The 14,545-nt window shown below is 44.9% G+C and overlaps 1 protein-coding gene across 17 annotated transcripts in view; it reads right to left on the bottom strand.

Moving 5' to 3' along the window:
* Positions 1 to 14,545, bottom strand: part of LOC106609245 (forkhead box protein P2) — a 118,661-nt gene that overhangs the window by 53,743 nt on the left and 50,373 nt on the right. For 14 of the 17 annotated variants that reach the window (XM_082977641.1, XM_082977639.1, XM_082977643.1 and 11 more), the window contains one exon: positions 11,468 to 11,654. The exons of the other annotated variants lie outside the window; for them this stretch is intronic. In XM_082977641.1, the coding sequence (XP_082833767.1) occupies positions 11,468 to 11,644 (177 nt within the window). In that variant the 5' untranslated portion in view covers positions 11,645 to 11,654. The remainder of the gene's footprint in view (positions 1 to 11,467; positions 11,655 to 14,545) is intronic. 17 annotated transcript variants of the gene reach the window in all.

The raw sequence follows: 14,545 nt of genomic DNA, 5'->3' as shown, positions 1-14,545 counted from the left end.
TACGTGCGTGCGTGCGTGGCTAGTGTGCGTGTATACAGCAGGGGTGGGCAAACTTTTTGGCTCGAGGGCCACGTCGGGATTTTGAAATTCAATGGAGGGCTGCATTTTTTGGGGAACCAATTGTTTGTTAAAATCAATTCGCTGGGGCCTCCCGAGTGGCGCAGCGGTCTAAGACACTCCATCCCATTGCTTGAGGCTTCACTACAGACCCGGGTTTGATCCCAGGCTGTGTCACAGCTAGCCGTGACCCATGAGGCGGCGCACAATTGGCCCAGCGTCGTTCGGGTTAGGAGAGGGTTTGGCAGGCCGAGATTTCCTTGTCCCATCGCGCTCTAGCGACTCCTGTGGCGGGCCGGGCGCTTGCACGTTGACACTGTCGCCAGGTGTACGGTGTTTCCTCCGACACATTGGTGCGTATGGCTTCCGGGTTAAGCGGGCATTGTGTCAAGAAGCAGTGCGGCTTGGCTGGGTCGTGTTTCGGAGGACGCACGGCTCTCGGAGTTGCAGTGATGGGACAAGACTATAACTACTAATTTGATACCACGGAATTGGGGAGAAAAAAGGAGTACATTTTTTTTTTTAATATATGTATTTTGTTAATGTCTTGCAGGCCGTACTTTGCCCCCCCTTGGTATACAGTATATGTGTTGGGGTGTGTGTGTGTGTATGTGCATGCCTGTGTGTTTGTCTGCACCCTACCACTTCTTAATGGTCCCGGCACACACATGATTCCCCCTTCAAATGATTATGATCCATCTCCTTTTCACAGTTCCAGATGGCTGAACGTCACACAGTTGGAAGAATACCTACTATTAAACGTTGCATTAAAAGCATCTACAGTTCATTTAGAGCAGGGCCGACCAGTGGAAAAAGCAATGCTTGGAAAGCAATGGATTGTAGCTAAAACGTGTGTGTTTCTGAGCGCTAGGGGAAGGCAGAATGAAGTTGTTTTCCACCATCAGTGTTCTGTTTGTGTCTGTCTTTAATGACGGGGAGTTACTAAGAGGCTCACACACCAAAGTGGACGGCCGGAGGCTACGAGCTTTCTGACTACGGCACAGGAGTGCAGGGAACCTTTCAACGGCATCGACGGAAGATGATGTGTTCGTGCAGGATGTCAATAAGAATACACATGCTTAAAATGATAAACACACACACACACACACGCACACACACACACACACACACACCACACACACACACACACACACACACACACACACACACACACACACACACACACACACACACACACACACACACACACACACACACACACACACACACACACACACACACACACACACACTACACTGCCAAAAGCCTTGAGTCATAATAGGACTGTGAACAAAATCCTATTGAAATTAAAATCTGAAATATGAGAGTAAAGCTTCACTACATCCAACTCACTATTACCAATGCCAAAAACAGGCCTGGGCCCATATCTGAATGTTTTATTAACTAACCATCCTTGAGCTTGTTTGCGTGTTTAATCTCACCCATTAACACCCATCATTACCAAATAACCCCTATTGCTTATCAACCAAAGTGGACTTAACCAGGAATCATATACTGTCCATGAATGACAAGAGCATCTTGCGTTGGCATTAAGTAGACTGAAGCCTTGCCTCTTCCCTTCCACAGAAATTGAGCTTTTAGATACCTGGGATAATCAGCTCCAGTGTGCTTTGCTGTAGCCAGTTGATCACACCCCCTCGGAGGCGCTCATGCTGCAGGTCAATAGAGTGCGTCTGGACCTGGCTGGGGCTCAGGTTGTGTGGTAAGTGTTACCTCCAGGGTCGATTAAATGCAACTCTGACCTTAGTTGTAAATGACTTAACCTTAATGACGGCATGGCTAACCCAATAGCCATTGGGCTGAGTGTGGAGCTAGGCTAGTACCGTGTATGGGCTGGAATATAGAGCGCACACAGCAGTTGTTTGGGCTAGGCTGTTTCTCATGTTTGTAGCCAATTCAATTGGCAGCCCGAGGAGGAATAACGCAGTCCTAAACTTGATTCATCTAGCTTTCCTGACACTACCAACAACGGCGGCACAAACAACAAGGGAAGAATTAATTAGACAGCACCGTGCACTGATTCGCTCAGCACACCTTCACCTTCTGTAGGTGACCAGAAAGTGGTTGTTTTCTGTTCGATTACCCGGGTCCTGTGTTGTCATTAGCCTCTATGGGAAGAGCCTCCGGCCCATCCAAGATGCCAGGGTGATGGATCTCCGGTGCCCAATCTCAATGAACGCCCGGTTCCCCCAAAGATCACTGAAGTTAATGGCCACTACATCTAGCCGTGGAAGGCCAATGCATCTCCGTCAACTGTTTCCCTGCTTATGGAGTTACGCTTTCAACACCTCCTTCTCTTCACGTACCATCCCCACCACTCTATCTCATCCAGTTGTCTTGTGAATATTCCAATTACTCCGTGTGTCTGACCTTTAAGTGAGCTGCGATAGATACAGTTATCTTCTCCTCTCTGACACGCCGCGTCTATCAATCAGTGTCTTGCCTGCCTGCCTGCCTGCCTGCCCGCCCGCCCGCGGTGGAGGGAGGCTGGGAAGTGGAGGAAGGCTGGGAGGGAGAGAGGAGGAGAGGAGCTATGGCTCTGGGAGTGCTATCACCACACTGCTCTGACTAGAGAGTTGTGCATGGTTAAGGTGGGAAATGAGAGGAGCACAAGCCCCATTGATAAAGACGTACACACACACACCAGCGAACACATCTGCAGGCCTAGACACAAGCAGTCACAAACACACACATGCGCGTACGCAAACACACACACACACACACACACACACAGACACACTGGTGGAAAAAACAACGTGAAATATATTTGTTTCAGACCACTACCTGGCTGACTATACCCTTGCTTCCATAAACAAAAGCCCCCTTTTTCCACCGGCATCCCATAACACGCTTATAAGAATAACCTCCGAGCGTGAAAAAAGTCATACTTCTTTAGTTTCATTCTTTTCCTCCCCTATCCAAAGGGCTAATCTACATCTTTCATTGAATCAAGAATGGAAATTCAGGAGAAATGCTTCTTTTTCAATTTCATGCTGAAGTAACTCAAGTTAGTGGATGTAATTTCTCCTAACAAGAAAATGTATCACTGTGTCGCTCACTTAGTGTGTCCATGTGAGAAGCGGGGGGCTTTTTGCATTTCTATTTTTTTTTTTAAGGCTTTGATAAATGTGCCAAAAGCACGATCACTCCCTCCACAGCACTCCACACAAGGCCGGCACAATTACACTGGTTATTAAAAAAAACCTCTGACTTGAATCTATATCAAAAAAGAAATGACAGATAATTTATAGCGAAGGAAGGAGCTACTGCATAGAAATATAAAAAAGGGATAGGGGGGAGGGGATGATTTCATACCGTAAGAGTCTCAAACCTCAACATTGTTCAGATGATCATGCATTGTATATCTTTGATGCTGTTGAACCTATAATGCAGTTAAAGTTCGCACAGAAAGTGATAAACATGCCGTAATGTTGAAGTCTGAAATATAGGAAATCAACTGTGAAATTATGCGGATGATAAAAACTTGTACCAAAGAAGCAATATTTCTGCACTCTAACAACATTGACAAAAGCCCATGGTTGACAAACGACAGAAACCCGTTTGGGGTAAAAATTTGACATTTGTGCAAATTACGATTATCATTTTCATAGGGAATTGGATGATGAAGTCCAAACAGGTGAAACTGAACGCATAAAGCAGCAATATCACTGAAACAATCCCACGCATGGCCAAGTCACTCAGCTAATGTATATTTATCATGTAAACTTCTGATAAATGCATATGCAGAAACAATCAAATCTTCCCATTTTCATTGGTGCCTCGTGCACAAAGACTCAAGCGTGAAACCCAATATCAGCTTAGTGTCTACTCGAGCTTGAAGCGTTGCTACGCATACCACAAAGCATGTTCTGCATATGCTCATAGCCTTCCCTTATCAGGCTGAAACAACGAAGCAGCTTTCCACTGCTATCACTGATCAATTCAACCCCAGTTAAGTTGTCCCAGTGCGGGTAAATAACCAGTGGTTAGGGCCTTGATGAGGATTGGCAGGCTGCTGGGGATGGGGAACAGAGAACAGCTTCATTTAGAGGGTCTGGCTGGTCTGCAAGGCTGGGGTCCTTTGCTGTAGGTCTTCTACTCTTACCTCCATATGGCCTCCCTTAAACTGGGGTGAGACCAGACGAGAGGAGACGAGAGAGACACCCAGAATGGCTGATGAAGTGATGAAGACGTCCGGGCCAGAATGACAGGAGAGGAAATGGAACGGGAACGTCAGCGGCTAAGGCCTCTGGACCAATAAGGGGCGCTTCAAACGAAAGCCCGCTAGTGAGAAAGGCAGACCGTAAAGCCAGAGCTAAGTGACATGTATGTCTGTTTGAAAAGCCTCTTGTGTATTTGGCGAGGTGAGGCCCAGGCTTATTTACTGCGTTTGTTCGAAAGCCCTGAAGAGGAGAAGAGCAGCCAGTTGAGAGAGGAAAAAGGCCCCTACTACATATGTATACAGCGTTGGTTGGGAGGCTGTGGGCGGATGATGAGCATCCCTTCCCTTAGCAGGCTTCCAGCCACAGCTTTCAGGGGGGAATAGACCATTCACATATTCAGGAGGAAGATTCTGTTCGGAGTCACCTGATAGTGTTCGTACATAAGAAGTAGAGACTGCTAGCTGACATCTGGTGTTTGGTCAATGGATTGTGGAAACTGTTGGGGTTAAGAAAAGGGCTAAAGACTGCGGACACTGGAGCTGCCTACTTCTAGTCATCCCCTTTAACAAGATTTGGATCATTTTAATATTTGTTACAGGAGGGAAGGAAAAACAACAACTGCAAGGCAGGCGTTTCGGAGGCTGATTTGTGACTATTCATGGCTAAAGCGGAGAGAAACTGTAATACTAGACATGCTTGTTAAATTCACAACGCTCCAAAGCTGCCTTCTAGCAAATCCTGCCTCTTGGTTGTCAGCTTAACACGTAGGGCATATGCATATGTGTTATTTCTAAGCTCTGTTAAATGGATAGCGGTGTCGCAGGCTATCAAACGTCTAAGCCACTTGCTTTGGGGAATCGCTTGTGTAAGGCAAGCAGCAATGCATTACTCTCTACAACTGCATCTTTAAGGCCGTTTTTCCCCCCCCCTTCCCCCCAGCAAACTCTACATCACGAACCCAGGCATTATGTATGCGCCTTCAGTGACCGGCCCCTCCACCTCGCCGTATTAACGACCTCCTAGTCTATTGTTAGTCAATGACAGGGGAGTGGCAACAAACAATGACAGAATGCCTGTTTCAATACAATTATTGTTACGGGGTGAAAAATCTGCGATGCATTCTTAGAGAGACGAAAAAAAGCCATCTGCAAATAAATGATTGTTGGGCATTGAGCTGTAGCAATAGCCGGGGGCTTTACGGAACCAGGACTATGGATCGAGCACTATTTATTTCCCGGTCGTAGGGAGTGGAGCAGGGCGGTTTAGGAGGCATAAAAGGAAATGAGTTGTGAAGTGGCCATTGATCCTGACCTGCACTGGCTGGCTGGGTCTTATTTATAAAGAGAGGTTAACCCTGGCTCTAATCACTGGCTCTAACCTACAGCAGTCCTAGCAGTACTCTAACACTATGGAGTAAGATGAACGCTGCACTACTGCTGTTTTGGATGTAGCCTGCACTTACTCTCATCTTGCTAATGCTAAGTACCATAACATCACATAATAATATGGCACCTTCAGAAATATAATGCTAACTACTTTTCTGGACCTCACCCCCACATGTTCTCTGAGAGAGTGGCAGCTTGTCATGAGTGTGTGAGTGTGTGTGGGCAGTGACACCGTCGGTGACACGGTGAACACACTCTCCTGCCGCCAGGTCCCCCGGTCCTCCCCCCTGCCCCTAACCTGCTGTGTTCCACCTGTGATGCACCTCAACCCACACGCGCACCGCTCACCGCTCACACGCGCACCGTTCACATGCGCACCGTTCACACGCGCACCGCTCACACGCGTAACTCCCCTCACAATTGCACCCAGCTGCTCAAGCATAAAATGCTCATAAGTGTTTGTTTCCAGCAGATTTCACTCCTCTCCCTTTCTGTCTCTCTCCTCTCCCCCGCTCCTCCATCCTCACTCCTCTCTCCTCCTCGTCTCTCTTTCAAAGCCTTGCAGCTTGACATTTCCGTGGGTCTCAGGAGACCGGGACGTGAAATGGAGTTACTGCGGGAGCCACACTGTAAATTCCATGAAGCCACATGTAACGTGTCTTAAACACAGATGGACACTCCAGGTTTAAAGCAGGAAAAAAAGAAGAAGAAGCGAGGGGTGACTAGAAAGATAAAAGAATAATACTCCTGTTTTGTCTGGGGAGGGGAGCAAACAGCAGCAACGTCGTCCTGTCTGTCATTCACATCCTATATCTTGAGTGTCATCGACATAGAGGGGAGAAGGACGAGTCTATATGTCAGGCTGTATGTGCAGTACTTAAGGGATCGTCTGGGAGATAGTAGTGAAATATTCGAAATGAAATGTATAGCTATACCCACTATAAATAAGTGGGGCATGGAGCAGGGAGGCACGGGCCATCCTTCGACTGTGGAAACAGTGATGGAGAGAGAAAAAAAGAAATACGTAAGACATAAACTGTGAGTTCCTGTCACTTTCTGCCTTTCAAACCGACACTCTTATCTCCATTTAGAACGATGACTACGTACACCAGCCTTCTCTTTCCAACTGTCCGTTTTCAAGAAGAAACCCTTTATCATAACCTGGCGGAAAGCACAGTGTAGGCTGATGGTAGACTGATGGCGAGGTGTGCTATTTACACACTTGAGTCGGGCAGGTCTGTAAAGATAAACCTAATGAGGTTCTTTGTGTAAGAGTGCAAATGAGAGTCACCTCCCTCACCGGGCTCCAGAGGGGAGAGAAACAGGGTGATTAGGCCTTTCAATTATGCTCAAGGGCAAAGCCCAGATTTGCATCTGGGGGGGGGGGGGGGGGAGAATCCTTCTTTTTGTTTGTCCTGATGAGCTAGGATGGAGCAGATATATACAGCATCCGGCATCACATCACAGTGACTTTTTAATGTAGCACTGCCACCTCCACCTCCACCATTTTCCCTATAGGCAAAGACCCAGAATATGGATTGTGAGGAAAACAGAAGCCCTGGCAAGCTGTTGTGTACAAGCGTCTCGAGTCTGCATCCTCCTGACTGACAGTAATTAAAACTCCCAGCGGTCCCCTGCACACCTGATACACACGCACACACACGCGCACGCACGCACGCACGCACGTACGCACGCACACACACACACACACACACACACACACACACACACACACACACACACACACACACACACACACACACACACACACACCGCACACAGAGAGGTCTGATTGTTAGGTGCTGATGGGAGAGCTCTCTGTCATTAGTATTGCAGCAGTAGATGGAGAGTGTTTACTTGTGAAAACCAACAAGCCGAGGCCCAGACACACTAAGTGACTGTTTAAACTCTGTTCCCAGTAAGGAACGTGCTGACGTTCCCATGATGTATATAACACACATACACATGTTCACAAACACAGTGGCACTGGAAACGCAGATGGAACCACAGATGTGAAAAGACACCTTGTGTTGTTCAGTTTTATGGGAATTGTTTCACAATTAGCCAAATAAACATTTCACAAATACGGAAATGCACAACTTTAAATAGCTCAAACAAGAGTGATTTATTTCAAACCAGCCATTAAATCCATTGTTAAAGTGTGGAATCCTTAAATTGGCAGAGCATCAGGTACTGGTGACAGATAAACTGGTATAGGACAGCCAGGGGGACTAGAGCTGAGGTGAATGGTCCTGGCCTCCGTACATAACAGGACAGTTCATCTGAATGAAATAAATATTCCTTTCCTTCCTCTACAGTCATCCATTTTCCTGATAAGGTCCATATAGATTATAGGCCACTGCAATCAACTAACAGCTCCATTAAAGTACATTATGGTATGGATCCAGCAGATCAATGCAGAGCACCATGTATACTCCTTTTTATCGCATATTAATACATTTGTACGACCACAGCCTTATAAGTTGATTTAATTCATTAAAAAAACACGCAAGCAACATTTCTGAGTGCTTTTATCGTCATGGTTTTGCATAGTAATTAGGCTGTATGTAACATGCATCAGTGTGTGGGTTCCTGTGCCTAACTGGCAAATTGCAATCAGATACACAGGACATCTCATCTACAATCTGAAATCAAATTAGGCCTATTTAGGGGAGACCTTGGGAATATGGTGATGAGAGGATGACATAATGTGGGATTGAAATTCAGCTGTGACACGGACTTATTTATTATTCAGAAAGGCTTCTTACGTGGCAATGACATTGACCTTAGCGATCCACCTGTTTAGTGAAATGCTTTTAATCCCTTCATATTAATGCAAACGCAAGCATGTAAATTATCTCAAGGCTATCTTGTTTTTGATTGGGGAAGAAAAGTAAAAAAATAAAATAATGTACACATATAACCCCCCCCCCCCCCCCCCAAAAAAAAAGAATTCTCTCCCCTCCTTTTGGCCAAACAGTAAAAAAGCTCTCGTGTACATGTTGATTTGTGTCCTTCAAGAATATCAACAAAAAAAAAAGAGAAAATGCTAAAGTACCGTCTTTCTAATTATAGCTGGAGGTGGTGTGTTGCGATGACCGTGGAACAGCTGAACCCAAAGGGACGGTGGAGAATTCATCAGTGCTTATTAATCATCCTCTCTAGCACCATGATGAGAGAGTGGAGATTCTATCAGCTCCCTTTACACCCACTGGAACACTCAATGTCATTCCAAATACAGTATGTCAGAAAATTCAACTCAGGCTCTCTTCAAAAGTGCTGGAATACACTTAGATAAGCATTTTCATGCACATACGGTATAGTACAATCCATGCTGTATGTACGGATAAAAAACAGCACATACCGAAATCACGTTAAAACACACACACACACACACACACACACACACACACACACACACACACACACACACACACACACACACACACACACACACACACACACACACACACACACACACACACACACACACACACACACACAAAACAACCCTTTATACCAATCCACTAACCACTCATAAACAACTGTAAGCTTATGCTAACCAATGCTAACCAAGGTAGAGGTATCCTCTCCATACGGACAGACCAGACCAGAGGGAGAGCGATGTGAGCCCAGCGCACAGAACAGGAAGTGTGTGAAGTTAACAGCACAAGGGACTCTGTTTAAAAAAGGCCTCGGGAGACCTGTTAGCTGGACCACTCATTTCAATGTGTCTGTCTCGCCACCGAAATAAAGCTGCTCTTTACAGGAGAAGATTGTCACATCGCTCCACATTTCCCCTTCACAATGTGTCCGTCTCAACAACTTAACTAGATACTTTATGCTTGCGTTGCTCTTTCCCTCCGTGGCTCTCTTTTATGGATTCCGACTTCCTTTTGTCAGTAAATGAGTTTCTGACTAAAGTTAGAAGATCTGTTGTCGCGTTTTAAATTGCAGCGATTTAAGCATTAGAAGGAAATCATCATAGTGAAATAATAACATGAAACATCATTATAATATAATATAATATATTTTATAAAATAATAATAGTACGTCTGTAAAATGGCAGTGAAATAAAACATTTTTACAAATAGATGACTATTGTTTCTACTCTTTTGACCTTTTTATAAATGTGTCCCAGCACCTCTATTCTACTCCACACACCCGACACTAGTGAACGAGCGCAGATAGATTTCCAGCCCTTGGCACACAGGGCCCTATAGCAGGATATAGGCCTATGGTGAGATATACGGTCAGTATGTATCTGCAGTCCTCCACAGTAGGACAGGTTAAAACATAAAAGAATAATGAGAGAAGGAGAGAACTGACCCCAATCAGCCGTCTGCAGGGAGAGAGACAGGCAGTGTGATGATGAATAGGGGGTGAGGCGATGGTGTCGTGATGCTGTTGTAATCACCAGCTGGAGCATCGGGGGTGGTGCGGGGCTGGGGCAGGGGGGTTAGGCGGGGTGTAGGGGGGGGGGGGAGGACTGCAGGACATGCCTCATTCTGCTACACTGGCTGCACCCCCCCCCCCCCCCACACACCATCAGACACACACACCGGCACGACTTAACCACAGGGCTTCAGCTGCCTCCACCAGCATGCGCGCGTACACACACACTAACACGGACACACACAGACACAAACTCACACATGTAAAAAATACAGAAACGTTCTCACAGCAACACAAAAAAAAAAAAAAATGTTACAAGTAGACAACACACACAAACACACACTCGCAGGGCTCCGAACACCAAAGCAACACGCATTGTTCCAAACCCGCGGCGTTGGCCTCCTTAAGCACGGCCTGACCTCTACCGCTGCTCTTTTGGCAAACTGTCAAAGCCATCATTCACCATGAAAAGACACGAGCACTTGACTCCTCTCCTCAACAGCGCCTGACTCTCACAGCTCCCACACAACAGCCCCAGTCACGTTGAAATATCACACAGCAATCAATAAAATCAACACCGTCGACAGAAAATAAAATAAAAACGCACCTACATTTACACAACAAAAATGTATGAATTCTTTGTTAATTCCACAGGCCAGATGAGAGACAGTAGTCAGAACAGAGATCATGCAGATTGGTTCTTTTAAAGAAGTGGGTCCCGGTCAAAGGTTTGCCTCCCGGGGATGTGGCAGAGTAGAGTGGATGGCTATAGGACCGAGTTAGGAGGCCCTCTGGTGGCTACAGCTGTGCCACGGCTCTCACAACCACACACAGGGCACTCACACACAACGGCAGCGGCAGCCGGCTCTGTACGTCGCTCCCTCTCTCTCTCTCTCACACACACACACACACACACACACACACACACACACCCACACACACACACACACACACACACACGCACACACACGCACACACACACACACACGCGCACACACACACACACACACACACACACACACACACACACACACACACACACACACACACACACACACACACACACACCCACACACACACACACACACACTCACACGGCCTCAGCTGAAGTGTGCTCTCAACACAGCACACACACACACACACACACACAAATATCAATAAAAACAGCAGAAAACACAATTAAACACCAGCGACAACTACACCACACAACCTCCAGAAAAGTACTCCTCAACAGCAACACGACAAAATCAAACACAGAAATGCCCAACCACACAATCAACAGCTATCAATAAAAACAGTCATAAACACACACACAAAAAAATCCATCAAATAAAAACACAACCTTATTTCTATACTATATACACAGTGTCATCTCCAACAAAAAAGACTTCCTGTCCCCTGTGCTAGCAGTAGGGCATTGTGATGTGCAGGAGAAACACAACTTACCTGCTGTTGTTGGAGATGCAGCAGCTCGACTGTGCTTACTTCGCTGCTCGTGTCACCGCTTGATCTTCCATCTCTACTGCCAGCATCTAATTGGCTGCATAGGCTGCTCAGGCTGCTCATTCCATTTTGACTCATTGAACTGTTGCTTATTGTCTCTGTGGCCGACTCCTGCATCATGACTTAAAACCTAGAAGTGATTAAGAGGCACCGGTTAAGGCTCTTGTTACAACCCTTTTCTTCTCTTTTTTTCTCTTTATTTTTTTTTTTAAGCTCCCGTTATTATCAACGCCCGGTCCCACCGCAAATTAAAGCATTTAAGAGGGGGAGGGGGGTGATGCAGGAGGAATTATGCATTCATTGTGTAAATGAAGCAATACAAAGAGATGCACGTCCTCTTGGTCTCTTTGTAAAGGAGGTGCAGAGTCTAAAGTGTTTTAATCACTAGAATTTAGGTACAAATAGGGCCTCTGCTGCATTACGCACACGTTGGGAATATATGTGTATGGGACACTTAATGTATGACTGTGTTATAAAAAAAAAAATGGAGAAATACTTTTTCTAAGGGAAGCATAAAAATGTATACAAATACACACGCAGTCAGACACACACGCCCACACACGCACACTTCTTTCTTTTACACGCTCACTCACTTGACATATCCTCACCCTGTCTAGGCACACACAGACACAGACCCTCCTAAACTATTCCCCGTCTTGATTCTGTCAGGGTTTTAGTGCGAGTCTCGTCTGAACGAAGTTGCTTAATGACGCACAGCTAATCATGCAAAATTAAAATGTGGCACAGGAGGAGGAGGAGGTGGGATCCAAATCACATGGTATCACCCGGTGATAAATGATGTAATAGGCTTCCTCTCCCTTAGCTGTGTCTAAATAAAATGTGCCTCCGAGGCTTCCATAGAGAAAAATCTCATATGTCACATATTGGCTAGATTTTTTTTCGTTCTTTTTTAATCAAACCTCAAATATTAATTTATTTTGGTGACATTTAAAACATTTACTGCTGTTCTCTACGGGACACAATTAAACTGGTCCGTGAACTGCAATCAAACCATACAGTGGGAGTCGACGAGACGAAGACTTAAGCCTCCAATTTTAACATGTGCAAATAAATGTAAGATATTGAACTAATTTCACCGGCAATCTATTAGATATGAAAAGCTGAGATGAAGGAGAGAAAAAATATATATATATATATCACGAATATCACTAATGATTGTGCTAAAAACAGCATCAATTATGCATATTACCTCCTCTCCTGTAATAATTTTTTTTTTTAAATAATTTAAAATAATTTTCCCTGCATAAATGCTTGGTTGGAGCAATGTGGAGTCTTGCCCAGGATCAGTGGAAATCCTCACAATAAATAAAATAAGTCGGATCACACTGACTGCCCCGACACAACACACTGTTCGAGGTGTGTTCTGCATCTCTAATGCCACTCTGACGGGGCCCCTCTACTTGACAGCCTCTCCCTAATTAGCATATTAATTAAGGTAGTACCTAATAATTCAAATGTATCATTTTTGGGGATTAATATTTCAGTTTCGCTTCAATAAAATATAATGTCTATACCATTAATGTAGTCTGTATGCAATAATTATATTTCAAATCGTTATGTATGGTTATTCATATTCAAATAATATCCATTTTTATATCTGCGGTGGTACAGTACTGCCCTCCTCCCTTTCTGATTAAATACACCAATTGTGTCACATGCTTAGGCTGAGCAATTAATACTACGTTTTGATTCAGAACATCCTGTACCGTGACTGATTTTGGATTGAGAGATAATGCTGATAAAGAAAGGCTATACATACTCACTCACTCACTCACTCACAAGCACATACACACATGCCTGCACATGCACAAATGTACGTGCTCGTGCACACACATACACATGCACAAACACACACACACACGCACGCACAAGCGCACACACGCACGCACACACACACACACACACACACACACACACACACACACACACACACACACACACACACACACACACACACACACATACACACACACACACACTACACTACACTACACTACACTACACTACACATTGACCTTAGAAGGGATACTCTAACAGCCCCTAATGTTTCCTCATTAACTAACATGTCTCCCTCTTCATCATGTAGCAAACACACAACACTGGCCATCTCTATCTGGTGGGAATATAGATTTCCTCTGTTATACTGTCAACAACGGGACACATACAGGTTAAAATGCCCCCAAACTGACTACTGAGGAGGCACGGTGGGGTGTCATTTGAGATTTGCCCATAGACTGTACGCCACTCTGCAGCGTGTCTTTCTTGAGTCGAAACACAGATCCCATCTCCATGTATGATACAGTGAGCTCCAAAAGTATTGGGACAGTGAATTTTGTTGTGGTTTTGGCTCTGTACTCCAGCACTTTGGATTTGAAATGATACAATGACTATGAGGTTAGACTGTCAACTTTCATTTGAGGGTATTTTTTATCCATATTGGGTGAACCGTTTCAAAGTTTTAAGGAACCAAAAGTATTGGGACAAATTCATCTAATATGGGTATTAAAGTAGTTGGTCCCATATTCCTAGCACACAATGATTACATCACACTTGTGACTCTACAACCTTGTTGGATGCATTTGCTGTTTGTTTTGGTTGTGTTTCAGATAATGTTGTTCCCAATAGAAATGAATGTTAAATAATGTATTGTGTTATTTTGGAGCCACTTTTATTGTAAATAAGAATAGAATATGTTTCTAAACACTTGTACATTAATGTGGATACTACCATGATTACGGATACTCCTGAATGAATCGTGAATGATGACGAGAGGTTAGCATGTCTTGGGGAATGGCATTTGTGCACCACTGTATCATTTAACATCAAAAGTACTGGAGAACAAAAAACGTGTCACTGTCCCAATACTTTTGGAGCTCACTGTATATGAAACAGCAGCACACTAGTCTTCGAAAGCCTGACAACTATTTCAGAAACCAAACGTGCCCACCAACTCTGACGCCAATTCATTATCAATTCACAGCTCAGGTAACAAAACAGATT

This window comes from Salmo salar, chromosome 07 (assembly GCF_965601325.2).
Source record: "Salmo salar chromosome 07, fSalSal1, whole genome shotgun sequence".
Taxonomy (NCBI): domain Eukaryota; kingdom Metazoa; phylum Chordata; class Actinopteri; order Salmoniformes; family Salmonidae; genus Salmo; species Salmo salar.
Note: the sequence above shows the minus strand (reverse complement) of the source record. Positions and strands in the feature narration are given on the sequence as shown.